The sequence below is a fragment of the Tamandua tetradactyla genome, chromosome 6, assembly GCF_023851605.1.
Source record: "Tamandua tetradactyla isolate mTamTet1 chromosome 6, mTamTet1.pri, whole genome shotgun sequence".
Lineage (NCBI taxonomy): Eukaryota > Metazoa > Chordata > Mammalia > Pilosa > Myrmecophagidae > Tamandua > Tamandua tetradactyla.
The window spans coordinates 83,057,528-83,080,788 of NC_135332.1; the positions used below are offsets into that span (position 1 = coordinate 83,057,528).

A 23,261-nucleotide genomic window follows, 5' to 3' on the forward strand; every position below is an offset into this window, starting at 1 on the left:
TTAGTCAGCCTCCGCGGCGGGCTAGCGACCGCGCCACTGGGGCCCTATAAACTCCCGGCGTGGCCCGGCCCTGCGGAGTGGGGCCCCGTGAGGGCCCAGAGGCAGAGCAGAGCCTGGAGCAGGCGCTGTAGGCACAGGCGAGGGGCGGGCGCGGGCACCCTGGCAGAAGCAGGGCCTGAGCACACGGACAGTCCGATGGGCCAGGGCCCCCCGGGAGCAGGCGCCTGCTGAGAGGGGCTGGATCTAGGGCCATGTCTGGGAAACGTGGTCGACCTCGCAAACCCAGGGCCAGGAGGGCGGGCAGGGCCCAGCGGGGAGCTGGGAAGCAGGGCCCTGAGGCAAAGCCCCCGCCCCCCACTGCAGGTGGCCCTGGGGACCAGGCGGGGGTGGGACCCGCGAGGCACGTGACCAGCACCCCGCCGGCTCCCCTGGGACACCCCAGGGCAGCCAGTCCAGAGCGGCCACAGGCAGCCACAGGGCCAGAGGAACCCACCACTCCGGGGTCCGAGCTGGCATTAGTCCCCACTGTGGACATGGAGGGCTGCGGGACCCCCATGCTGGGCCTGGGCCCTGAACTACTCAGGCTCCATGAGGTCCAGCTGTGCCTAGCCCAGGAACAGCTGTTGCTGGAGGACCGCCGGCGGCAGGTCCAGCTGCAGATGCAGATGTGGCAGGAGGAGCAGCTGTGGCGGGAGCAGCTGTGGCAGGAGGAGCAGCTGTGGCTAAAGCAGCTGCAAGAGGAACAGGCCTGGGTACGTGTGGAGGGACTGGAGCTGGTCATGGCCCTGGAGCAGCTCGGGAGTGGGGGCCTTGAGGTGCTGCAAACCCATAGCCAGGTAAGGCTGGGGGGCATGGGTAGGGGTGGGGGCATGGGCAGGGAAGAGGGGCTCCACAGTCTATGGGGCTACAGTGGTCACACGAGCACCCTGCGGACTGCATGCTGTGGCCAGGCTGACCGCAAGATTGTCTGCGGGCTCATTTTCACACCTGCAAAAGTGGCTGGTGCCTGCTACAAGGGTTATCACAAAAACTGCGCAGCAGCAAACTTGTTCAGGGCAGTATGAGGCTTGGAGCATGGAGGGTACCAAATCCCTGCCGTGGATGGGCGTCCTGGGCAGCTGCAGGAGCCGTCCAGGGTAGGGCAAGGGGTGAGGGGTTGGGCAAGGTGGACAGCTTTCAGGCTAGCTTCCTGGTCTGCTTGCCCATTTATTGGGGTGCGTGTGCCCAGCAGTACGCTGTGCTGGTGCCCATTATCCTCATTCCAGGAGGGCTGCAGCCTTAGACGCAGCTGGGGCTATTTTGGGGGAACTAGAGTCTAACCTAGCCTGGGAGGGAAGAAAGAGCACAGTTCCCAGCACCCTGCCAGCCCTGTGGACTGGAATGCCCCCTGGAGTCCGAGGCCTTGGGCCAGGCCCAATGGCAAGCAGAGGGGCTGTGTCCAAGGGAACACAGGGTGAGGTGGGCTCCAGTACAGGCCTGAGTGCTGGAGGAGCCCAGGTCTGGAGGGCAGTGACAGCTTAGCAGACAATGAAGAAAAGTGTCATAATGTAAATGTGTTTCCAAGAACGGAAGTGATAACTGGTGTGGGGTGGGGGTGGGGGGGGACAAGAGGAGTGCCAGCTAGGGGATGATGGGCATGGGAGAAGGTCTCCTTCCTGACCCACAGCAGGGCTGACACCCCAGGGCCAAATGTCATGGTTCAGTCTGGAAGTGTTAATGGAGAGGATGGTTTGAGAGAGAAGTGGCAGGTGGGGAAAAGAACGGGATGACTCGGGTGGAGCAGAGGGTCAGAGTGGACCACACACTTAGCTGAGAACGTCCGACATAAATTCAAGCCCTGCACTCTTTGAGGCCACACACACTCAGGCCATACCAGCCCCTGTCACCTATTTCTACCCTGTTCCCATCACCATGTGTTCTAGAGCTGTGCTCCTTTGCACTGGCCCCTGGCCCCTACCCCTGCCACTAGGGGTACAAAACTCAGGGTTAGAGTTTGGAATTGATGTCTAAACCTTTGGTCTATCACACCCAAGCCCAACTTAGAGATCCCCTGAGGGCCACTCTCAGAGTAAAGGGTCTTCTCAGAGGAGCTGGCCTGGTCAGGGTTTCAATGGGGATACCCTGGGAGCCAGAGGGTGTACTTACCAGCAGTGGTTCTCAGCCTGGCCTCTGGGAGTGGCTTCTGCAACTTCCCTGCTGTGGCTTTGGGGCTCCCCTTCTTACTGCTCATCTTCCTGGGCAGTGGAAAGGTCCATGGAGGGTGAGCTCAGAGTGGCCAGAGGATGGGCCCCTGGGTAGCATTGCGCATGATGTGGGGTCTACAGGGTGGACTTTGGCCTAGGAATGCTAGCCAAGACCACCTGGCCACAGCCCAACTGACTGCCCCCTCATCCTGGGCATGGCCCCACTGCTGCCTCCCCCATCCTGTTGGTCCCAGGACCTGGGTCCTGACACCAACTCTCTGCTCTGAACCACTGGACTCCCAGCTGGACAAGCTGATTGTCATGCACAAGTCAGAGCTGATACCCCTGTACCTCTCCTCCTTCCTCGGGATAGAGATGCCTGGAACCCAGTCCACCCAAAAGCACTGCTCACACCCCCGGCCGTCTCTTGCCCTGGCTCTGACATGTGCTGTTGTCAGGGCTCCCCAAGTTCCCCCAGCTAACCTAACATTTATTCGCCTGGGAGGCCTCTCCTGGGCCACAATTGCCTGGGCACTGTGACTCCATGCCCGGGCACTCAGCATGTGGGTGAGTGCCACCCAGGGTTTGAGGAACTAAGGAAACTGAAGATGGCCCTGAAAGCAGAGAGAATAGGGTCACTGAAGTGAGGAGAAAGGAGGTGTCTCCAGACTGACAGAAAGAAGGTAAGTTGTGCTTGGACAGATAGTTCAGTCAGGGCAGGGGCTAAGGAGGGCAGGATGCCCTCTGGGAGGGTCTGAGGTGCTTGGGGGGTATTGAGGAATGGGGCAGCGAAGGCTTCCTGTGCCAGCTGGGGTCGGTGTGTGGCGGGGGGGCTCGGTGTGTGCAGCGGGCAGGGGCGTGTCAGTGTGCAGGGATTCGTGTGTGCCGGGTCCGCTGATCCATGCGGGAGGTTTGTCCTTGCGACCCCTGTGTGCTTGTGGGGCTGCCTATACGTGTGGGTGGCGGTGCGCGCGCCAGAATCCTAGGAGGTCCCCTGTCCAGGCGAGGTCGGCGCGTGAGAGGCGGTCTGTACAATGGAGTCGCTGTGCGTGCGGACCGATCCCCCGTGCGCGTGGGGGACCCGGGGCCTGGCCCCATCCCGGGCTCGGCGGGGCCGCTACAGCCTCACCTGCCTCACCTGCCGCCCCCAAGTCGCCGCCGAGCCCTGAAGCCCCGCCCCCGTGGCCCGGCTGGCCGGTTTCCTAGCGACGGAGCAGGAACTTCCGACTCACACCGACTTCCGGGGCGAGGGTCAGGGGTCAGCCATAGGGGCCTCCGAGGTTCCCGCCACAGGATGGGCGCCCAGGGTTCGGGGTCCTGGGGACCGATCCCGGGGCCGCGCTCGGGGTCGCGGGGCCAGGCCTCTCCGGGGCCTCTCCGGGGCGCTGTCCCGGGCCGGGGAACCCGGGGGGCGCGGGCGGGCGGAATGCGGGCGCGGCGCGGGTGGGGCCGCCCCGCCCCCAGGTGCTGCCCGGGCAGGCAGGAGGCAGGAGCGGCGGGCGGGGCGGGGCGCGCGCCAGGGAGTGGCTGCCGGCCCGACCGGACCGCGAGGGCCGCTGGGCGGCGGTCGGCTCCTCTGCCCGTGTCGCGAGACCCCGCGCACCTGCCCAGGTAGGGCCCCCTCCCCCGGCCCGGCCCCACCTGGGCACCCTCCCGCCCGCACCTGGGCCAGAGCTGGCGCGCGCGATGGGAGGTACGGGTGCCGGGCCAAGTCGGTTGCGGTGGGGAGAGGGACGCTGGCGAGGCCCAGGGCTCGAGGGGGCGCCGCATGCGGGGCGGGGGCACGACGCCCGCCCGGGAGTCGCCGAGGGAGAAAGGGCCTTATGGTTGGCTCGTTCCCTAGCGGCCTAGCTGGAGCGGGTGGCGAGGCCTGGGCGCCGCCTGGACCCTTCCCTGGGGACTCCTGCCCACTGCCGCGAGGTTCCAGGGGGGACCAAGCGCGGTCCGGGCCTTGGCGTGGAACCCCGGGCGAGTGAGAAGCCTCTCTGCCCGCCTCTAACTTCTTGGAGCCCGCTAACCCCCTCAGCCCTGTCGTGAGCGCCCCGTAAACTACAGCTCCCCGGCCTTCCCGGGAGCGCCCCATTTACCGACCCCCACTCCTTTGTCCACTCCCCGGGTCCTAATGCCTTCCTGGCCTTGCCACGGTGATCCCCTCGGCGCCCAGCGGCTTTCTCTGCTGGGGCAGGGCCGCAAGGCATTGCACCTTAGCCCCAGGCCCTTCCCACGGGCTCCTCCTTCAAGTCCCTTAACCCCACTCCCTGTCCGTGTGGGAGGAAAGGCATGGTCCTTGGAGGGTGAGGGGAGACCCCCCCCTGGAGCCAGGAGTGCCTGGAGGTTTTGTCTGGAATGCACGTAAGAGGTCAGAGGTCAGGTTTCCTGCTGAGTCACTGCAGGGGTGGGATCAGGGACCCTCCCTGCCTTGGGGCAGGCCCTTGGTAGGTACCTGTGTGGGAGGGGGCACAGAGAAGTTCCCGTTGCAAGCCCAGGAGTGACTGCTGCTGGCAGAGTCCCCAGCCCTGGGCATTTGGATCAAGGAGGGGAACAAGGGAAGAAATAAAGTTACAGGGATGGATGATCATTGTTGCTTGAGGTCAGGCGTCATCTTGCCAGAGTCAGTTCCCTTCCTGCCCTCCATGTACTAGGAAGCCTCCCTCACCCCACTCATATACCTGGGACAGTTTACATTGCTGTCCCTCCCCAGTATAAGCTGACAGGGCAGAGCCTTTCCCCTGGAGACAGGCTATCCCCCACACTGTATGGTCAGACGCTGAGCCCAGGGTATGTCACACAGGGTAGTGGTAAATGTGCGAGCCCAGTCTGGTGCCCTAGCCTCAACTCTCTCCTCTCCCCCTCCCCCTCCCCCTCTCCCCATCGTCAGGTACAGCGTTAAATCCTGCTGCACTCAGGCAGGAGTGACCCCTCCTCCACCCTCCCACCCTGCAGTCAGCCTCCTGTCAGCCTCCATTTGACCTGGTACCGCCAGGATGGCCTTACTCTCTGGGGCTTGGCACAATGAGTGCAGTGGGGTCACTGGATGCAGTGAGATAAGACAGTGGCCCCCACAAAGGAATGTCAAACAGCAGAATGGCACAGGAGTATACCCCTCCCCCTACCCCAAGTTAGCTTCCCCAAGGAAACAAGACAGGACAGGTTCCTGGGTCATCCCATATGGCAGGGTCCTGACCTCCAACATTCTGAGGCACGTGACTCCTCCCAACCCTGATGCAGCCGGCCCTCCCCTACTTCCTATCCACCAGCATTGCCCAGGGTAGGGGATGGGGCTGCAGGGGCCTGGCTGCTGTCCAGGCGTCTCCGTGGTCATTTGCAAATGGGTGCCGGGAACCAAGAAAGGCCCCCAGCTGGCTCTGAGGGCTTCCTGGAGTAGCCAGACCCCATGGAGGTCAGCGCTGGGGGGCACAGGAGGTTTGGGGGAGGCCAGGACCTGGCACTGAACACAGTGACCCTGAACACTTGGAAGGATACGGGGACAGGGGTGAGGTGAAAGGACTCCAAACCAGGCAGAGGGCGAGAGGCTGCGAGGAGGCTGCAGGACCTGCAGAGGCCCTGAGGTTTTATCAGAATGGGACAGTGGTGTGGGCTGGGCTCAATGCTCCTAACACTGAGGACATTAGCAAGGGAGGGGTGGAGGGGTGGGCCCAAAGACAGGCAGTGATGGAGGGTACTGTTTGACGAGGGACAGGGGTCTGCCGTGGGAGCCAATTGGAGGGTAAGTATGAGGCCCAGGATGGGGAGGAGGAATGGCAGAGGTGGAGGGCGGGGGTGTCACTGAAGGCTGTGCTCCCCAGAATACGGCAGTCATAGATACCGTAGATCCTTTATACTCAACTCACCCCGTCCCAGGCACAGAATCATGTCATCCTGTGACAGGTGCTTTTCTGGTGGTGATAATGTGCAGGGAGGCAAAGGGCCCTGCCTGGGTCTCCCAGGCAGTGGTGGGTGCAGGTAGTGGGGGCAAGGCCAGCTTGTCCAGTAGGTATCACACCAGGAGCCAGAAAAATGTGTCTTAAAATCAGAAAAAAAAAGTATAAAATAGTAATAATGAATCTGGCCTGGATCCCAGTGAAGGCAGGGCCCAGCCAGCCAAGGCCAGCGTCTCCACCCAGCGGGCATCTTGGAGCTGAGGCTGCCCTCTCTGGGAGTCTGGCTCAGCTGGTGTTGCAGGTCTCAAGCATGGGCTGAACTCCAAGCCCACCCCAGGTCACTGGGAACATCCCACTGGTAACATCTCCCTACCCCCTCCCCAGGTCCCCGGTCCCGCCATGGCCCGTCGCTCCCAGAGTTCCTCGCAGGGGGACAACCCACTGGCCCCTGGGTACCTGCCACCTCATTACAAAGAGTACTACCGCCTGGCGGTGGATGCACTGGCCGAGGGCGGGCCTGAGGCCTACAACCGCTTCCTGGCATCCGAGGGGGCCCCTGCTTTCCTGTGCCCTGAAGAGCTGGAACATGTGACCCGCCACCTGCAGCCCCCACAGCATGCTGCCCGTGAGCCCCCTGACGGCAGCCCCCCGGACGTGGACATGGATGGCTCTTCTGGCACCTACTGGCCCATGAACTCTGACCAGGCTGTGCCTGAGCTTGACCTGGGCTGGCCTCTGACCTTCGGCTTCCAGGGCACTGAGGTCACCACCCTGGTGCAACCGCCCCCCCCTGACAGCCCCAGCATCAAGGATGAGGCTCGCAGGATGATCCGCTCTGCCCAGCAGGTACACAGCCATGGGGAAGGGCAGCCTGGCAAAGGGCCTTGAAGCATGAGTAGGAATATGAGGGCAAAGGGGCGATAAAGTAAAAGGACTACCGTGGCAATGGGGGTGAGGCTAAGTGGTACGTGGGGGTCTGCAGAGATCTAGGGGTTAGCCAGTGCCCAGGAACTCAGGAGCTCTGCGGGTTATGGTGTGATAGGATCCCCACTCAGCTGGGTTGATAGTGCTGGGAATTCTCTGATCTTGCCCAACGGCCTCTGACCCAGCTGAGGACTACTTTACCCCCACTAAGCAGTTAGCAAAAAGTAAAGGAAGCCCCCAGTTTACCCACCAGCCACTGAGGTTGCAGCTTTAGATGCTAAGGACCCTGCCCACTGGCCTTGGACAGGAACCCCATCCCCACAAGAACTAGGGCCTGGGGTCAGCACTCAGCCATCCCTGGGGGTAGGAATGCAGGGGCTCCATGGACCAACCCCAGCACTGCCCAGGCTCCCTTGGAGGCCCCTCCAGCCAAGGCCCGACTCTGCCTCCCTGGTGGGCTACCTTCCCCTGGGACAGCTGGCAGCCAGCTGTGTCTGTGAGTAATCCTGAGGCCCCCTGAGCCATGGAGGCATGGCTGAAGGAAGGGGTGGGGGCAGCTGCAGTGTGCCTTGGGTCCCTGACCTGCCCCCCACAGGTGGTGGCCGTGGTGATGGACATGTTCACGGATGTGGACCTGCTCAGCGAGCTCCTTGAGGCTGCCGGGCGCCGTGTCCCAGTCTATATCCTGCTGGACGAGATGAATGCGCAGCACTTCCTGGACATGGCGGAGAAGTGTCACGTCAACCTGCACCATGTCGATGTGAGTGACCGGTGGGGTGGGGGAAGAGACCCTCGCAGGGGGCCTAACTGCCCTCCCTCCCCTAGTTCCTGCGCGTGCGCACCGTGGCAGGCCCCACCTACTACTGTCGCACCGGGAAGTCCTTCAAGGGCCATGTGAAGGAGAAGTTCCTGCTGGTGGACTGCGCCGTGGTGATGAGCGGGAGCTACAGGTGCGCCGCATCCCAGCCCTGCCCCAGCCCGGGTCACTGCAGGGCCTGACAGCCACAGACACCCGCACAGCTGCCCCAGCCATCCGCTGTGCCCCCACCCCACCTCAGCCCCAGCCCCTGACTCTCTACCTGTTCGCCCACAGCTTCATGTGGTCCTTCGAGAAGATCCATCGCAGCCTGGCCCACGTGTTCCAGGGTGAACTGGTCTCCAGCTTTGATGAGGAGTTCCGCATCCTTTTTGCCCAGTCAGAGCCGCTGGTGCCCTCCGCCGGGGCGCTGGCCCGCATGGACACCTATGCCCTGGCCCCCTACGCTGGTGCAGGGCCCCTCATGGGCGGCCCGGTACCCGGGGTTCATACCCCCTTCTCATTCCCCAAGCGCGCGCACCTCCTGTTCCCACCACCCCGGGAAGAGGGCCTGGGCTTCCCCTCGTTCCTTGACCCTGACCGCCACTTCCTATCAGCCTTCCGCCGGGAGGAATCGCCCCGGATCCCCGGGGGTGCCCTGGAGCCACACGGGGGGTTGCGACCGCTGTCACGGCGGCTGGAGGCCGAGGCCGGGCCAGGCGGGGAGCTCGCAGGCCCACGGGGCTTCTTCCAGACCCGGCACATGGAGATGGACACCTTCAAGCGGCAAAGTTACGCCGCAGCCGATGGTGGAGGGGCCGTGGAGAACTTCGCGGCGGCACGGCAGGTGTCGCGACAGACGTTCCTCAGCCACGGCGACGACTTCCGTTTCCAGACCAGCCACTTCCACCGCGACCAGCTCTACCAGCAGCATTACCAGTGGGACCCGCAGCTTGCGCCCACACGCCCGCAGGGCCTGTTTGAGAAGCTGCGGGCTGGCCGCCCCGGCTTTGCTGAGCCCGAGGACTTGGCACTGGGCAGCAGGCCACGCTTCCCTGAGCTCGGCCCAGATGGGCACCTGCGGCTGGACTATGTGCCATCTAGCGCCTCACGTGAGGTGCGCCACGGCTCGGACCCCGCCTTCGGACTCGGCCCTCACGGTCTGGAGCTCAGTGGGCCCCAGCGCCCCAACCTGGGCCAGCGCTTCCCCTGTCAGGCGGTGGCCAGGACTGGCATGGAGACCGCACCAGAGGCGGAGCCTGAGCACCGAGCTGGGCCAGAGGGGCGAGCTGGGCTGCGACACTGGCGTCTCGCCTCCTACCTGAGTGGCTGCCATGGTGAGGACACTGGTGAGGAGGGCCTGCCGGCACCCATGGAGGCTGAGGCCTATGAGGATGACGTTCTAGGCCCCGGGGGCAGGGTGGCTGCTGGGGACCTGCTTCCCTTGACCCACCGCGGTCCCACGGCCTTCCCAGCTAAGGGCCCTGGGCCCGGGTCTGGTGGTGGCGATGGCGGTGACAGCTCAGAGCGCGAGGGCTCCGAGGAAGCGGGCCTGGCCAAGCAGGACTCGTTTCGCTTGCGCCTAAACCCGCTGCTCCAGCGCAGCTCGCGGCTGCGCTCCTCACTTATCTTTAGCGCATCGCAGGCTGAGGGCACCGCCGGCACCGGGGCAGCCACCACGGAGAAGGTGCAGCTGCTGCACAAGGAGCAGACAGTTAGCGAGACTCTGGGCCTGGGCGGCGAGACTGTACGCTCCTCTACCTCTGCCAAGGTGGCAGAGCTTCTGGAGAAGTACAAAGGCCCAGCCCGCGACCCCGCCGCCGCGGGGGCTGCCGTCACCTTTGCCAACCACAGCCAAGCTGTCATGTCCCAGGCATGGCGCGAGGAGGTGACGGCCCCTGGCGGGACAGGAGGCGAGCGCCGCAGCCTGGAGAGCTGCTTGCTGGACCTGCGCAACTCTTTTGCCCAGCGGCTGCACCAGGAGGCCGAGCAGCAGCCAGGAGCTGCCACACTCACTGCCACCCAGCTACTCGACACGCTGGGCCGGAGCGGCGCCGACCGGCTGCCCTCCCGCTTCCTCTCGGCTCAAGGCCGCACCGTCTCCCCGCAAGGGCGGGACAGCTCCCCTTCGGAGAGGCCCGGGACACAGCTGGCGCTCCAGTCTGAGCCCAGAGGGGGTCCCACCTCAGCCTATCCTGAGCACAAAGAGAGCCCCACACCTGGGTTTCCCATGCGAAGAGGCAGCCCGACCCCAGGATTCACCGAGCAGAAGGGGAGCCCCACCTCCACTCACCCCGAACGCAGGGCTAGCCCCGGGCCTCCCGTGCCCGAGCACAGGGCCAGCCCAGGGCCTCCTGTGCCCGAACGAAGAGGCAGCCTCACTCTTACCTTCTCTGGGGAGGATCCGAAGAGCGGGCCCGCTGAGGAGGCAGTGGGCGGTGCCATGGAGGCATTGCGCAAGGGCTCCCTGCGTCTCAGGCAGCTGCTGAGCAGGGGCGATCGGCGGGCCGAGGATGAGGGTGGCTTCCTGGCACCGCAGGAGAATGGGCAGCCGGAGAGCCCCCAGCGACCGTCGCTGGGCCGGGGCGACAGCACTGAGGCCGCTGCAGGAGAGGAGCGGGGCTCGCGGGTGCGCTTGGGCTCAGCCACCGCCAATGCCTTGTACAGTAGCAACCTGCGGGATGACACAAAGGCCATTCTCGAGCAGATCAGCGCCCACGGCCAGAAGCACCGCGGGGCCCCCGCACCAGGCCCTGCCACAGCCCACAGTAGTCCTGAGCTCGGCAGCCCACCAGCTGTCGGTGTCCTGGCCCCAGACATGTCCGATAAGGACAAGTGTTCAGCCATCTTCCGTTCGGACAGCCTAGGGACGCAGGGCCGCCTGAGCCGCACGCTGCCGGCCAGCACTGAGGAGCGCGACCGCCTGCTGCGCCGCATGGAGAGCATGCGCAAGGAGAAGCGCGTCTACAGCCGCTTCGAGGTCTTCTGCAACAAGGGGGAGGCCAGTGGCTCCGGGGCAGCAGAGGGCCGGGCCGAGGATGACCCCAGGGACAGCAAGGTGGGCAAGTTCATGCCCAAGATCCTGGGTACGTTCAAGGGCAAGAAGTGAGGGTGCCTACATCCTGCCACCCAGAGCGCCCTGCAGGTAGGGAGACCCAGGCCCCTGTGCCTGAGAGGGCGGGCTGAGCCTGCAGTCAGGGGCAGTTTGGGCCCATTCCACCCGAGGCTCACCTGGATTCTTCTCCCTCAGGGTTGCAGCTGTGCACTGCCCAGTGTCCCTGTTCCCCAACTCCCTTCTCTTGGCACCTTGATCTCTGGGTTCTCTGCTTCTTCACCCATTTGCCTCCACTCTCTGTGGGCTCAGCCCTCACCTTAGGGGCCCCAGGCTCTTTGAGCCTCAGTTTCTAGCCTCACTTTCTGGGCCTCTGTTCTCAGGGCTTCTGTGTTCTCAGGGTTTCCCTCTCAAGGCTTCCAGCTTTGCTGCATCCTGACTCTCTCCCTCTGGGGACCTCTCCTCTCCCGCTTCCATCTCCAGCTGCTGTCACTTGTTTCCCCAACTGGACTCCCGGTGCCTGGCCGCTTCTCTGCTCTGTCTCCTAGCAGCCTTCTCTGTGGTTTAGCCTCTTGCTTGGGGAAGGAAAGGCCAGCTGCAGGCAGTTTGAGAATGGGATGGGTGCAGGGTCATGGGTTCAGACCCAAAGGATGCCTCAGCTGGGGTGATGGTTGGGAGGCAGTCCTTACAGGGAGGGTAAGGGGCGGGCGCTGGCTCAGCTGCACATTGAAGCCAATCTGGATGCGCAGTGCGCAGCTCGGCCTCATAAAGCGCCCCCTGCCGCCCTGAATGTGGAGTGCCTGTCCCCTCACAGATGGGGCCAGAGGCACCTGCTACCCAGGAAAGGCTGAGGACAGACTGGTGGTGTCCGAGGGCACAGTAGGCCCCTCATTGGGCTGGACCCCATGGGGCTCTGAGCTCTGCACTGGATGGTCTCTGCCCTGTGGGCGCCCAGCGACCCCAACACCACCTATATTCCTGCCTCATCTTTCTCCTAGAAATGCAAAGGTTGTTTGAGCCCTACCTCCCTTGCCTTTCTCTTGTATCTTTTTAATCTCCAGAGAGTAATTTTAATTGATGTGGAACAACACATTTTGGTTCAAGTGCTTATAGAAAACCTCCAAAGTGATATTAGCGTTTCTGTATATCTATTTTGCTATTCACCCCACACACAAAAAAAGGATTTAATAAACAAAGTCACTAAATGAAGGAGCAGTTTTGACCTCAGGCAGCCGGAGGTTGGGAGGGCCGCCATGTCCCATCAAAGCCACCGCCTGCAGTGGGTGGTGGTGGGGGGGGCGAGACCAGGGACGTTTGTTCGGGTGGAAAAGGTCACTGGGGGCCCAGTGAGGGGAAGGGGTTTGGGTCTCAAAGGCTGTGACAAGAAGCTTATTTCCATGAGCGCCTGGTCTGGAGGCATTCCTGAGAGCTCGCTGTCCGACAGGTGTGGCCTGGTTGCAGGAACAGAGAATGCAGTGCAGTGCCTGGTGGCAAGAGGACCCAGGCACTCATCCAGGGGGCAAGGGTAGAGGTCAGGACTGCTGGCGCTCCAACTGCCAAGAGACCCGGGATGGGGTGGGTGGGCAAGGGAGAGGAAGATGAAGAAGGCTCCTTCTCTGAGGGGCTGCAGAGAGGAGGGGGTCAGTGTGCTGAGTTCCAAGAGCCTGAGGCAGACAGTGGTGAGAACCCAGCAGGGGACAGGTGAGGCCACGGGAAGGATAGAGAGCTCCATGTCTGCTGCCCAGAAGCAGCAGAGGGAGCCCAGGTCTGCAGCCCTGCTGAACACAGCCCAACCCGGGTCAGCCGCCAAACACTAGGCCTCTGTACCCACCTTGGACCCCCACCCAGTCCCTTGTCAGCTGGTGGCCTTGAGCCCCACAAGACACCCAGGGCATTTCCTCCCCCCACCAAGGTTGGAGACAAACCTTCGGCCTTCCCCAGGTCCCAGACCTGAGGTGGTAGGGCATGGACTGGGGTCTCCTAGGGGTCTGGATGTGGCTAGGCAAGGCCCCTTTTTCCTCCCCGGCTCAGCGAGGCTTGTCGCAGGTGCCAGGTACACAAGTCCATCTCGAAGGATCACATTTGGCATTGTCCAGGGGCCAAGCCAGGGCGCCTCATGGGTAAAGGACGTGAGCTGGGCACATGGGCACTCTGCAGGCCACTCCTAGGTGACAGGAGCCCCCAGGAAAGCTCAAAGCTGCGTGCTGGGGCAGAAGGGGCAGGAGGGCCTTTGGAGGGGGTAGAGGGTCCTCAGATGGGGGGGCGGATATAGCCTCAGAAGGAAGTCCTTCCCTGGAGACTGAAAGAGGGGCAGTTAGGCTGGGGACAGCCAGACTTTATTGGAAGAAGCCTCCAGGGCTGGCTACAGGTAGGCACTTCATCTAGCCCTCAGTGAAGGCCCAGACAAGTTCCCCAGAACGTGAATGGCCAGGCAAGGGGGGTGGGGTGGCAGGAGGAAGGCAGGGGTAGAGAGTACTGGGAACTTGAGGGGTGCAGGTTGAAGGGCTGGAGCTGGAACTGGGGCAGAGCTGGGGTGAGGGAAGAAAGGGTGGCTCAGGTGTGGGATCCTGGTGGCAGGGGCAGGTGGCCCAGGGCTGAGTGGCAGACGGTGCCGTAGGCTTGGGAGTAGCCCCCGAGCAAGGCCCTGGCAGCCGCCTGGGCCCCCTGTGCAGCAGAGGCTGTGAACATTCTCCGACCAGGCCGGGGTTCTAGCCGGACCTCCTGGGGAAGCAGGTGAGGTACCTGGATGGGAGCCGAGGAGCAGGTACAGGGTTCGAGAATAGCAAGCCCAGGGGGTGGACAGGTGGGACCCGAGCAGGAAGCCCGGACTCACCCTCCGGGCACCGAGTGCCCTTGTGCCACGTGGCCCGTTTTGGTCCCTCCGCATCAGGGCCTGGTTGACCACCCTGGCGGCGGCCTGTGAGGCCAGGGAGGGCGCTGGCCCCCTGATGCTCGGCCTCACCTGGGAATGGGGCATGGCAGGGTCACAGCCTGGCATCAGCACCTCGGATGCCCTGAAAGTTTCAGCGCTGGGAGGGGGACCTACCCAGGGAGGAGCCAAGGGCGCCTCTGCCGTGGCCCCAGTGGACCTTGTCCCCCTCCCAAGACCTCCCACAGGCGGAGGCTGGGGAAGGGGGGGCGACTTCTGCCTGGGAATGTTCTTGGCTCCAACGGGGTCTTCTGTGGGGTGGAAACATCAGCCTCAGGTTAGAGTCCTGCTGCGACAGCTGGGCCTCAGGCAAGAGGGCCAGGGGCCATGCTCCACGTGGGTGCCGGTCAAAGGTCACACACCGGGTGCGGGGTCAGGACTGTGGCTGCTCTGGGGCCTGGGTGCGGGGTTCTGTGCGAGCGACCCCAAGGGGAGGGCTCTAGGCTTGAGCGGGGGTGCCTGGGGCCAGGAGTCCCTGGGCTTGCCCCCCAGGGGGGCACCCCTCAGGCCCCCCTGTGTCCAGACACGGCTGTTCCCTCTCCGCTCCAGGATCATCTGTAGGGGTAGAGGAGGAGCTCAGAGGTGTAAGGCCTGGCCCAGGGGACCCCGGGGTCCTGTGAGGTAGGGAGAGGGTGCAGGGTGCATGTGGGTTGGGAAGGAGGAGGGTCATGGGCCCGAACCTGGTAGAGGCGGCTGCGGTACTCGGGCGCGGAAAGCTGGACTCCTTCATACATTGGGAGCTGCACATCCGCTTCCAAGGTGGGCTCGCTGGCCGGGCAGTGGAATCTGCGGGGAGCCAGTGAAGCAGGTGCGGCAGAGGCACGGGCAGCAGCGAAGTCTGCGGGCTGGCCCTCCACAGCCTGGTGACTCTGCCCAGTTCTGCTCCTGCCCACATCTTGCACACTGTAGGCTCACCCTTGTGATCCCGCCCCATGGCCCCACCCACGCCCTCTCCCCCACCTCTGCACGTAGGGGTGCTGCAGGGCCTGGGCTGCGGTGAGCCGCTTGTCTGGGGCAAACACCAGGAGCTGCCTGAGGAGGTCCAGGGCTTCTGGAGGGGTGTCTGGGGGCAGGAGGGCATCCAGCGTCTGTCGTGGCCTGTGGGCAGCGTGTGCATCATCCCCTCTCCAGGGCCCCGGCCTGCTATCCCCACCCCAATCCCCACCTGCGGCCCCGGGACTCCCCAGTCAGGCCCTGCCCCACTTTCCTGTCTTGATGGCTTCCCAGTCCTCTCCTGGCCCTGTCTCAGCAACTCTGGGCTTCGGTCAGCGCTCCCTCTGGCCTTCCTTCCCTCCATGCTGGCCCCTGGTATTTGGCCAGGCAGAGCAGGGCCAACGCTGGGGCTCGTTGTTGGAGCACCTGCATTGAGAGCTCCTTCCCCAGGGCGGACAACTGACCCAGGCCAACCCCAGCAACGGTGCAAGAAAGGCCACGGCAGCCCCTGCAAGGCGCCCCCACTCACCGGGACCCCAGATGTTGCAGGACAGAGGCACTGTAGCTCGAGTGGAAAGCCAGGAGGTCTGCAGTGTGGGCAGAGGGTGGTGTGACCAGGTAGGGCCTTGTTGGGTGGGGGCGCAGGGGAGGCTGGGGGTGCCCAGGGTGTCTACAGGCAGGATTCAAACTCCTTATGTTTGGTCATGGGACCCCATTTGTACACCTGCATGGGCACCTGCTGTTGCACACTCACACCTTCAACTCGTGCCCATGCGCACATATCCACACACACATGCCCTCATCCCCACCCCCTCCAGCTACCTCCTCCTTCACCTCCTGCCTCAGCTCCCCAACCTGGCCTGCCTAGCTCTGGGTGCCGTAGCCTCTTACGGCCTAAGCTTGGGTCCTTGCCTTGCCATCCCCACTTCCTGGCTCCCAGCCCTCCGCAGCACCCTCTGCAGCTTGGCCTCTATGGGGGTCCCCAAGGCCAGCTTTGCAGCCCCATGCTAGGGTTCCCGGGCCCATCTCACCGGGCCTTCCATCTGCAGAGGCTGTCTTTCCTGCATGCCCCAGGCTTCCACCTCTGTTCTCTGGGCCCTCCACATCCCTCCTCCCCGTCCCTGTCCCTCCTCTCCATTCCTCCTCTCTGTCCTCATCCCTCCTCCCTGTCACCACCCTTCCTCCTGGTTGCCACCCCTCCTCCCTGTCCCTTTCCTCCACCCCATCCTCCCTGTACAGTCCTGTCAGGTGTTGTCCCCATAACTGTGTGCTGACTCCTCTGCACCGAGGCCCCAGCAGAGAAACCCCTGTGTCTGGGACCCTTCCCAACACACTTACCCTGCTCGGATGGCGGCGGGATGGTCTCCAGGATCAGCTCCAGCTGGTGGAGGGTGGATGTGCCCGGGAACAGGGGAGTCCCCCTCAGCATCTCCCCCAGGATGCACCCCAGACTCCACATGTCCACCCCAGGGGAGTACCTGAGGCAGGAAGGCATGGCAGCATGGGGATAGCAGGCCTGGCCAGCCCCAGAGGCAGACATGGTGAGGGAACAGGGTGGGGCGCTGGAGGGGAACGAGAGTGGGGTACTTGGAAAGGTGGGGATGAGGGTCATGGAGGTCTCAGAAGGCTGTGGGGGTTCCGCAGGGGGCAGGGTCCGGGGTCTTGCTGTTACCGGCGTGCAGACAGCAGCACCTCTGGAGCTCGGTACCAGCGTGTGGCCACATACTCAGTCAGGGCCTGACCCTCAGGCCCCAGGGGGAGGTGGCTCAGGGACCTGGCCAGGCCGAAGTCACACAGCTTCACCAAGCAGTTGGCATCCAGGAGCACATTGGCTGGCTGGGGAGGGGAGGTGGGGACTGAGGGGGGTGCATACCGGGTAAGGGGCACAGGGGGCTGGGGGCCGCATGGGCGCTGCGTGCAGCAGGGGCAGTGCTGGTGGTAGTCATACCTTCTGGTCGCGGTGGATGACATTCCCCGAGTGGAGGAACTTGGTGGCCTGCAGGAGCTGGTAGAAGATGTAGCGCTTGTGGATGTCCTTTAGCAGGCCACCCTTGCGGATGACCGCGTTCAGGTCAGTGTCTGTGAGGATGGACAGGGCGTGTAGGTCAGGGGAAGGGGGAGGGTGTGTGGGTCAGGGTCTGGGGGAGGGGCAGGGCCCACAGGTCAGAGGCTGGGGGAGGGGAGAGGCACAGGGGTCGGGGTCTGGGGGAGCAGGGGAGTCAGGTTAGGGCATAGAGGTCAGACTGGGGAAGGCGTGGGAATGAGGGGGCAGGAGAGAGTGATCAGACCAATCCGGGAAGTGGGTGGCAGCTCAGCCCCATCCTGACCTGGCCTGCCTCACCCGTCACTGGCACCCACCGGGCGCTGACCACCCAGCAGACCTATAGCCCCTCAGTCCCCTTCACTGTCTCTGCTGGTGCAGCAATAAAGGTTTAAGTTATTTTAATATTTCACTTTGCATTGCACTTGTGTTGAAATGAGCGGAAAAGGGAAAGCTGCAGCGATGGATCTGGTGAAGGTTGGACAAGGAGTTACAGAGCTCCTGGGGGGCCACACAGGGTGGGGGTCAGGGCAAGGGGGTGCTGAGGCAGGGGTGGGGCCTCACTCACCCATGGACTCAAATACCAGGTAAAGGTCCCTATCGTTCGCTGCCCGGAGCACATCCAGGAGGCGAATGATGTTGGGGTGGTCCCCAAACTCCTGGGAAGAGAGTCAGGGGCTGCTACAGAAGTCTGCCCTGGGCCACGGGCGGTGGGCAGGATGGGCTGGCACTCACCTGGAGCAGCATGACTTCCCGGAACGTTCTCTGGAGTAAGAGAGAAACACAGGTGAGGGGCTGAGCCCCAAGGAAGCCCATATCCTGAGCAGAGCTAAACGGACTAATCCTGCCACCCAAACCTCCGCACACACTGCACGACCTGAGGGGGGTGGGTCAAGAGTGTGGAGGTGGAGAGGTCCCCATTCTGAGAAACACCAGAAAACCACTGCGGCACCTGGACTTCACCTTCACCCTGGGAGCCCCAGACTGCCAGGCGCACCCCAGCCTCCCCCGCCGCGTCCCACCCGCCCACCCACCTGGGCATCGGTCTTATCCCTGAAGGCATCAAAGATTTTCTTGATGGCCACGACCTCGCCAGTCCTCCGATCCACCGCCTTCCACACGATGCCATAGGCCTGGGGGAGAGGGGGTCAGCCCTGCCCACCGTCCCCTGCCCTCATAGGCTGCCCTCTGCAGACAGGCTCCTCCTTCCTACTCTGGGACCTGGTGTGGTGGGGGGCTGGGGCTCTGAGTGAGGCGCTGAGTGAGGCGCTGAGTGTGCCAGGGGAGCTGGGGGTGGGGCGGGTAGAGTCAAGGCGGGGTGAGACCTTGAGGGGCTGGAGAGAGGAAGGGGGGCCATGAGGTCATGGGTGGGAAGTCCTGGGGGGAAGATGCTGAAGCTTGTTCAGGCACCGGGGACCCCTCTCTCATCCCCCTCTAAATTCAGGCCCCCTGCCAGTCCTAAGGGCTCTACCTTCAGAAGATATAGAGAATTCGGCCACTTCCGACGGCCTCTGCCCTGCTGAGCCTCACTAGCCCCCCAACCCCTGCCCCTCCAGCACCTCCTAGACCTTCTGCTCCCCATTCCTTCTACCCCCTCTTCACGTAATGCAGGAAGGCCCTTCAAGGTGTGCTAGCGCCTACTCATGTTGCCAGAAAAAACCAAGGGTCTGGCAGGTCCCAGAGTCCTCGGGTCCACCCTCTCCACCACCCTGGCCTGTCTGCTCTCCCCCAGCTCACTCCCACCATCACAGCAGCAGCTGTTTCTCCAACAGGCCTCTGCATGTGCACGCACAGGGTCTGGAATGTTCTTCCTCCCCTTGTCCCAGCCCAGAATCACACACACACACAACTACACACACACCCCCTTTCACACACAGAGAATTACACTCACACACATCTCTTCACAGAGCATCACACACACACAACCCTTCACACAGAGGATTACACACTCACACAACCCTTCACACCCACCCTCAGAATTGCACACTCAAAGAGAATTATACACACACCTTCAAAGACAGAATGACACACTCACACCCGCAGAATTCACACTGACACCCACACCCACACGAATAACCCCACATGTTCACACAGTCACAAACGCACACGAACTCACACGCGGTCCGGGCCCGTCTCCCACCACCCCAGCCTGGCCTGCCTGGCAGTCCGGCCCTGCCCGAGGCTGGGACTCCCCCTTCCCTCTCCGGTACCACCGGGGGCCCAGGAAGGCGGGAACGGTGGGGGATGGGGCACCCTGGCTGCCCCCTGGGGGTGCTGCGCTTGGAACCCTGTTACCCGGGGAGGGCACCGAGGCGCCGGGCTTTCGGGCACCCCCAGGTGGTGGAGTTCGGAGAGCCCCCGCGTCTCCGCCAGGGGCCTCAGGGCAGACCTTGGCGTGGCCGCCTCTGCCTGCAGCGGGACGGCTCCCGCCCGGCTCACCCCCTTCCCGAGCCGCCGCTTGAGCAGGTATCGCTGGGCGACGTGCAAGTCCACCTCCGCCGCACACATGCCCGCGCCTCTCTCCAGACCGCGGGGCCTGAGGCTGGGCGCCGGTTGCCTTGGGAACCGACGGCGGCGCGGCACCTCCCCTTGCGCCTGCGCCGGGAGGTTGGGCGGTGTCTGGGCTGCGCTCCGCCCAATCCGGGCTTCGACCGAGCCTTTCCAGGCTCCCCCTCCTCTAGGCTCCCCCCACCCCAGGCTCCCCCTCCTCCAGGCTCCCCCTCCTCTAGGCTCCCCCTCCTCCAGATTTCCCCTCCTCCAGGCTCCCCCCACCCCAGGCTCCCCCTCCTCCAGGCTCTCCTTCCTCCAGGCTCCTCCCACCCCAAGCTCCCCCTCCTCCAGATTTCCCCTCCTCCAGGCTCCCCCCACCCCAGGCTCCCCCTCCTCTAGGTTCTCCCCACCCCAGGCTCCCCCTCCTCTAGGCTCCCCCCACCCCAGGCTCCTCCTCCTCCAGGCTCCCCCTCCTCCAGATTTCCCCTCCTCCAGGCTCCTCCCACCCCAAGCTTCCCCTCCTCCAGATTTCCTCCCCTCCAGGTTCCGCTTCCTCCAGGTTTCCCCTCCTCCAGGCTCCCCCTTCCTCGAGGTTTCCTCTTCTCCAGGCTCCCCCTCCAGCCACCCCACTCAGATCCTCTCCCTCCAAGCTCCCATTGCCAGTCTCCACCCCCCCCCCCCAGGGCTGGGTCCTGGCGCCGTGCGGGCACCCCTCCTACCCTATCCAGGAGGCTCTGCAGCCTCTGGAACCTTCCCTGTGAACGCAGGGCTTTGCACGTGCTGTTCCCGCTGCCTGCAGGGCTTTTCGATTCTCCACCTTAGTTCTTGTGGGCTCTGCTAGGTAGTCCTCATGTTTAGGGTGTCACTCGCAGTTTCACCCTCCATTCCAGGGCTCTTTGGGACTCCCGCTCATGCCTGGGGTGCACAGGATCTGAGGCTCCGCGAGGGCCTGGGACTTCCTGGACTCTCTGTACACAGGCAGAGCCTGAGGGTGGGAACCAGAGGCCAAGGCTCCCGAAGAGGGGCAGGGAGAGGGAAGCTGGACAGGTGTGAGTTTGCAGGACTGTCTGCTGAGAAAGATGCTGCTAAAACCCGGAGGTCACCGCGAAACTGGTCAGAGCTTGAGGATGAGGTGGGGGTGGGGAGAAAGTAAGGCGGGGTGGGGGGTGGGGTCTGGCGGGGATGCCAGGGAAGGAAGTGGGAACACAAGCCTTTGGACGCTGGAGGAGGGGCAATGGGGGTAGCTAGGGCAAAGGCCCTGAGGTGGGTGTGTGCCTGGCACGTTGGGGCCACAAGGAGGCAGGTGTGGCTGGGGCACAGGGGCAAGAGCAAACGTATCAAGAGATGAAGAGGGCAGAACATGGGAGGGTGTTACCGTTAATGAAATGTGTGTATGTGTGGCACGTCTATCATATGTGAGGAGACAGGTCACTCTGGTGCTGGGCACAGGACACACTGAAGGGCAAGGGTGGAAGCAGGAAGGCCAGGGGAGCCAGAGAGGAAGGTGGCCCCAACTCAGTACGTTGTGGAGTAAAATGTACAAGTAAAATGTATGATAAAGACAATACAAAATATGAAGGGGGAAAATGGAAATATACTATTTTAAGTTCTTTCATTATATGTGAAACACTATTGTTGAAGATAAACAATGATAAATTAAAGACACAAATTTGTATCTTAAATAAACATAAATATATATGAACAGATATAGCTAATAAGCCCTAGTCTAGATAAAATGGATTACTAAAAAATATATATTTATATAAATCCAGAAAAGAAAAAGCAGAAAAAGAAAGGAAAAAAGGAACAAGAAACAGATGGGACAAATGGAAAACAAACAGCAGGATGGTAGACTTAAACTCAGTCATATCAATGATCACATAAAATGTAAATGGCCTAAATACTCCTATTAGGAGGCAGAGATTCTAAGACTTGATTTTTATTTTTTAATGAATTTATTTTTTTGGACTTTATTTTTAAAAAGCAAAATCCAGGTATGTGCTATCTATAAGAAATGCACTTTATAAAGACACAGCTAGGTTAACGTTTAAAAGATTGAAAATGATACACCATGCAAATATTAGTCATCAGAGATCTGTGTTACATGTTATAAAGTAGGCTTCAGGACACTAAATATGACCAGAGATTAAAAAAGAACATTTTGTTATGACAATAGCATCAATTCCTCAAGAAGATATTATAATCCTGAGTGAATACCCTAATAGCAAAACCTCAAAATAGATAAATCAAAAATTGACAGGATTGAAAAGAAAATTAACGAAATCCACAATTACGGTCAGAAGTTTTAACTTTCTTCTCTCAATAATTATGATGGTTGGGTTCTGGTGTCAACTTGGCCAAGTGATGATGCCCAGTTCTCTGGTCAGGCAAGCACTGGCCTCACCATTGCTGCAAGGATATTTCATGGCTGGTTGATAAACCAGAATGCTGGTGTATTAGTTGATTGCATCTGTGGGTGATTACATCTGCAATCAACTAAGACGTGTCCCTTAGCAACAAGATAATCCAATCAGTTGAAGACGTTTAAGGAAGAAGAGAGACTTTTTCACTGCATCTTCAGCCAGCGAGCCTCTCGTGTGAAGTTTGTCCAGACCCTCCATCCAAGCCACCAGCCTTGCAGCCTTCACATACCTTTATAAAAATCTTATTTTCTCCTGTGGGTTCTGTTTCTCTAGAGAAACCTGACTAATACAGTGATCGACAGAACGAGTAAGCAGAAAATAAAGATGTAGTAGAGCTGAATGATGCTACAATCCAGCTTTACCTGTTTGACATTGGTACCACCCAATCACAGCACGACAACAACATTCTGTTCAAGTGTGCAGCAAACATTCAACAAGATAAACCTTGTTCTGGACCATAAAATAAACCTCCACAATTTTAAAAGAATTATTGAAAATTATATTCTCTAACTTCACAGAATATAATTAGAAATAAGTAACAGGAAGAAGTTTGGAAAATCCCCCCCCCCCCAAAGAATTGGAAATTAAATAGCACACTTCTAAGTGAAAATTGGGTTAAAGGAGAAATCCTAAGGGAAATTAGAAACTATTTTGAATGGAAAACCAATGAAAATACAACATATGAGAATTTGAGGGATGCTGCTAAAGCAATGCTTAAGAGGGAAATTTACCACTCCAAGGTTTATATTAGAAAATATGAAAGATTTATGTTTCCACCTAAGGAAACTAGAAGAAGAGAAAATGAAACCTAAAGTAGATAGAGAGAAGGAAATAATGATAGCAGTAGAACTCATTAAAATGAAAATGGGAAGAGCCAATAAGACTGAAATCTAGGCAGGCCACAGTGGCTCAGTAGGCAGAGTTCTCGCCTGCCATGCTGGAGACCCACGTTCGATTCCCGGTGCCTGCCCATGCCAAAAAAAAAAAAATCTAGCTATGCAATAAGACTGAAATCTTATTCTTTGAAAAGCTCAATAATATCTAGCTATGCTGGTTAAAACTAAAAGAGAATTTCCCTGGAACTTTGAGTACCTGCGTGACACCTAACAGTTTGAGTTCTGAAGCTCTGAAAGTCAACAGTGCTACCTACAACAACTGTTAAGGAAACCAAAAAACAGATCAGGCTTCATTTAGAGATAAGAACGAAGACGATCTGGTTGGGACTAACGTAAATCAGAATACAGGGTAAAGGATAACAGTGTCTGTATTTTAAAATTTAATCCGCTGTATGAGACCAAAGGAAGAGAGCTTTATTTTGTCCCAAACCTAAATGTTCTGTAGTATACAGTGTAACTCAACCAGTCTCAATAGTTCATTTAAATATCCCCAAAACATGGGGCTCCGAATGGGAACGAGGTTTTGTAATTCTGTATAGTTCAACGTAATATCTGTACCCATCCCAGAGTGTGGTGGGCAGATAATTAAAAAGGATTAGCAAAGTCCTTTGAGGGACTAGAGAAAAAATATGGAATTATTATGTTTTCCCACCTAGGAAACCCTGATACTTTGTCAAAAGCTAGAGACTCCCAAGTTATAAAGTCAAGCCCTT

At 60.6% G+C, this 23,261-nt stretch overlaps 3 protein-coding genes across 9 annotated transcripts in view; 1 reads left to right on the top strand and 2 right to left on the bottom strand.

Moving 5' to 3' along the window:
• IQANK1 (IQ motif and ankyrin repeat containing 1) overlaps window positions 1-3,583 on the bottom strand; it is a 43,280-nt gene extending 39,697 nt beyond the window's left edge. For 2 of the 3 annotated variants that reach the window (XM_077166588.1, XM_077166587.1), the window contains exons 1-2: window positions 2,667-2,956; window positions 2,146-2,234 (exon numbers count right to left, since the gene is read on the bottom strand). In XM_077166588.1, the coding sequence (XP_077022703.1) occupies window positions 2,146-2,234; window positions 2,667-2,746 (169 nt within the window). In that variant the 5' untranslated portion in view covers window positions 2,747-2,956. Of the gene's footprint in view, window positions 1-2,145; window positions 2,235-2,666; window positions 2,957-3,312 lie in introns of those variants that run through there. The other variant, XM_077166589.1, reaches the window with a different exon arrangement.
• On the top strand, window positions 93-12,041 carry FAM83H (family with sequence similarity 83 member H). Of its 3 annotated transcripts, none has more exons than XM_077166584.1 (5): window positions 93-836; window positions 6,449-6,910; window positions 7,584-7,748; window positions 7,814-7,938; window positions 8,082-12,041. In XM_077166584.1, the coding sequence occupies exons 1-5, from the start codon at window positions 252-254 to the stop codon at window positions 10,891-10,893; spliced, it is 4,149 nt and encodes a 1,382-aa protein (XP_077022699.1). In that variant the 5' UTR covers window positions 93-251; the 3' UTR covers window positions 10,894-12,041. The 3 variants fall into 3 exon arrangements, with proteins under 3 accessions (XP_077022699.1, XP_077022700.1, XP_077022701.1); XM_077166585.1 differs by lacking the exon at window positions 93-836 and adding an exon at window positions 3,709-3,794; XM_077166586.1 differs by lacking the exon at window positions 93-836 and adding an exon at window positions 3,975-5,910.
• Window positions 12,042-13,276: 1,235 nt separating this feature from the next.
• On the bottom strand, window positions 13,277-19,306 carry MAPK15 (mitogen-activated protein kinase 15). 3 transcript variants are annotated; one of them, XM_077166591.1, is made up of 14 exons: window positions 19,179-19,306; window positions 17,774-17,872; window positions 17,475-17,504; window positions 17,308-17,398; window positions 16,647-16,777; window positions 16,371-16,534; window positions 16,037-16,176; window positions 15,228-15,285; window positions 14,726-14,863; window positions 14,446-14,551; window positions 14,128-14,320; window positions 13,883-14,016; window positions 13,670-13,798; window positions 13,277-13,578 (listed from the first exon to the last, which is right to left on the bottom strand). In XM_077166591.1, exons 1-14 carry the CDS (start codon window positions 19,245-19,247, stop codon window positions 13,390-13,392), a joined length of 1,671 nt encoding a protein of 556 aa, XP_077022706.1. In that variant the 5' UTR covers window positions 19,248-19,306; the 3' UTR covers window positions 13,277-13,389. The 3 variants fall into 3 exon arrangements, with proteins under 3 accessions (XP_077022706.1, XP_077022705.1, XP_077022707.1); XM_077166590.1 differs by having other exon boundaries at window positions 13,670-14,016; XM_077166592.1 differs by having other exon boundaries at window positions 13,670-14,016; window positions 17,774-17,893; window positions 19,179-19,281.
• Between the last annotated feature and the right edge of the window lie 3,955 nt (window positions 19,307-23,261).

Bases quoted from the DNA above. Each gene is read 5' to 3' on its own strand.
- FAM83H (XM_077166584.1), top strand. From the start codon at position 252: ATGTCTGGGAAACGTGGTCGACCTCGCAAACCCAGGGCCAGGAGGGCG. The intron at 837-6,448 runs GTAAGGCTGGGG...CCCCCTCCCCAG, and splicing joins TGCTGCAAACCCATAGCCAG to GTCCCCGGTCCCGCCATGGC. The intron at 7,939-8,081 runs GTGCGCCGCATC...GTTCGCCCACAG, and splicing joins GTGATGAGCGGGAGCTACAG to CTTCATGTGGTCCTTCGAGA.
- MAPK15 (XM_077166590.1), bottom strand. From the start codon at position 19,247: ATGTGTGCGGCGGAGGTGGACTTGCACGTCGCCCAGCGATACCTGCTC. The intron at 17,873-19,178 runs GTGAGCCGGGCG...CCTCTCCCCCAG, and splicing joins AGCGGCGGCTCGGGAAGGGG to GCCTATGGCATCGTGTGGAA. The intron at 16,778-17,307 runs GTGAGTGAGGCC...CCATCCTCACAG, and splicing joins CCTGGTATTTGAGTCCATGG to ACACTGACCTGAACGCGGTC.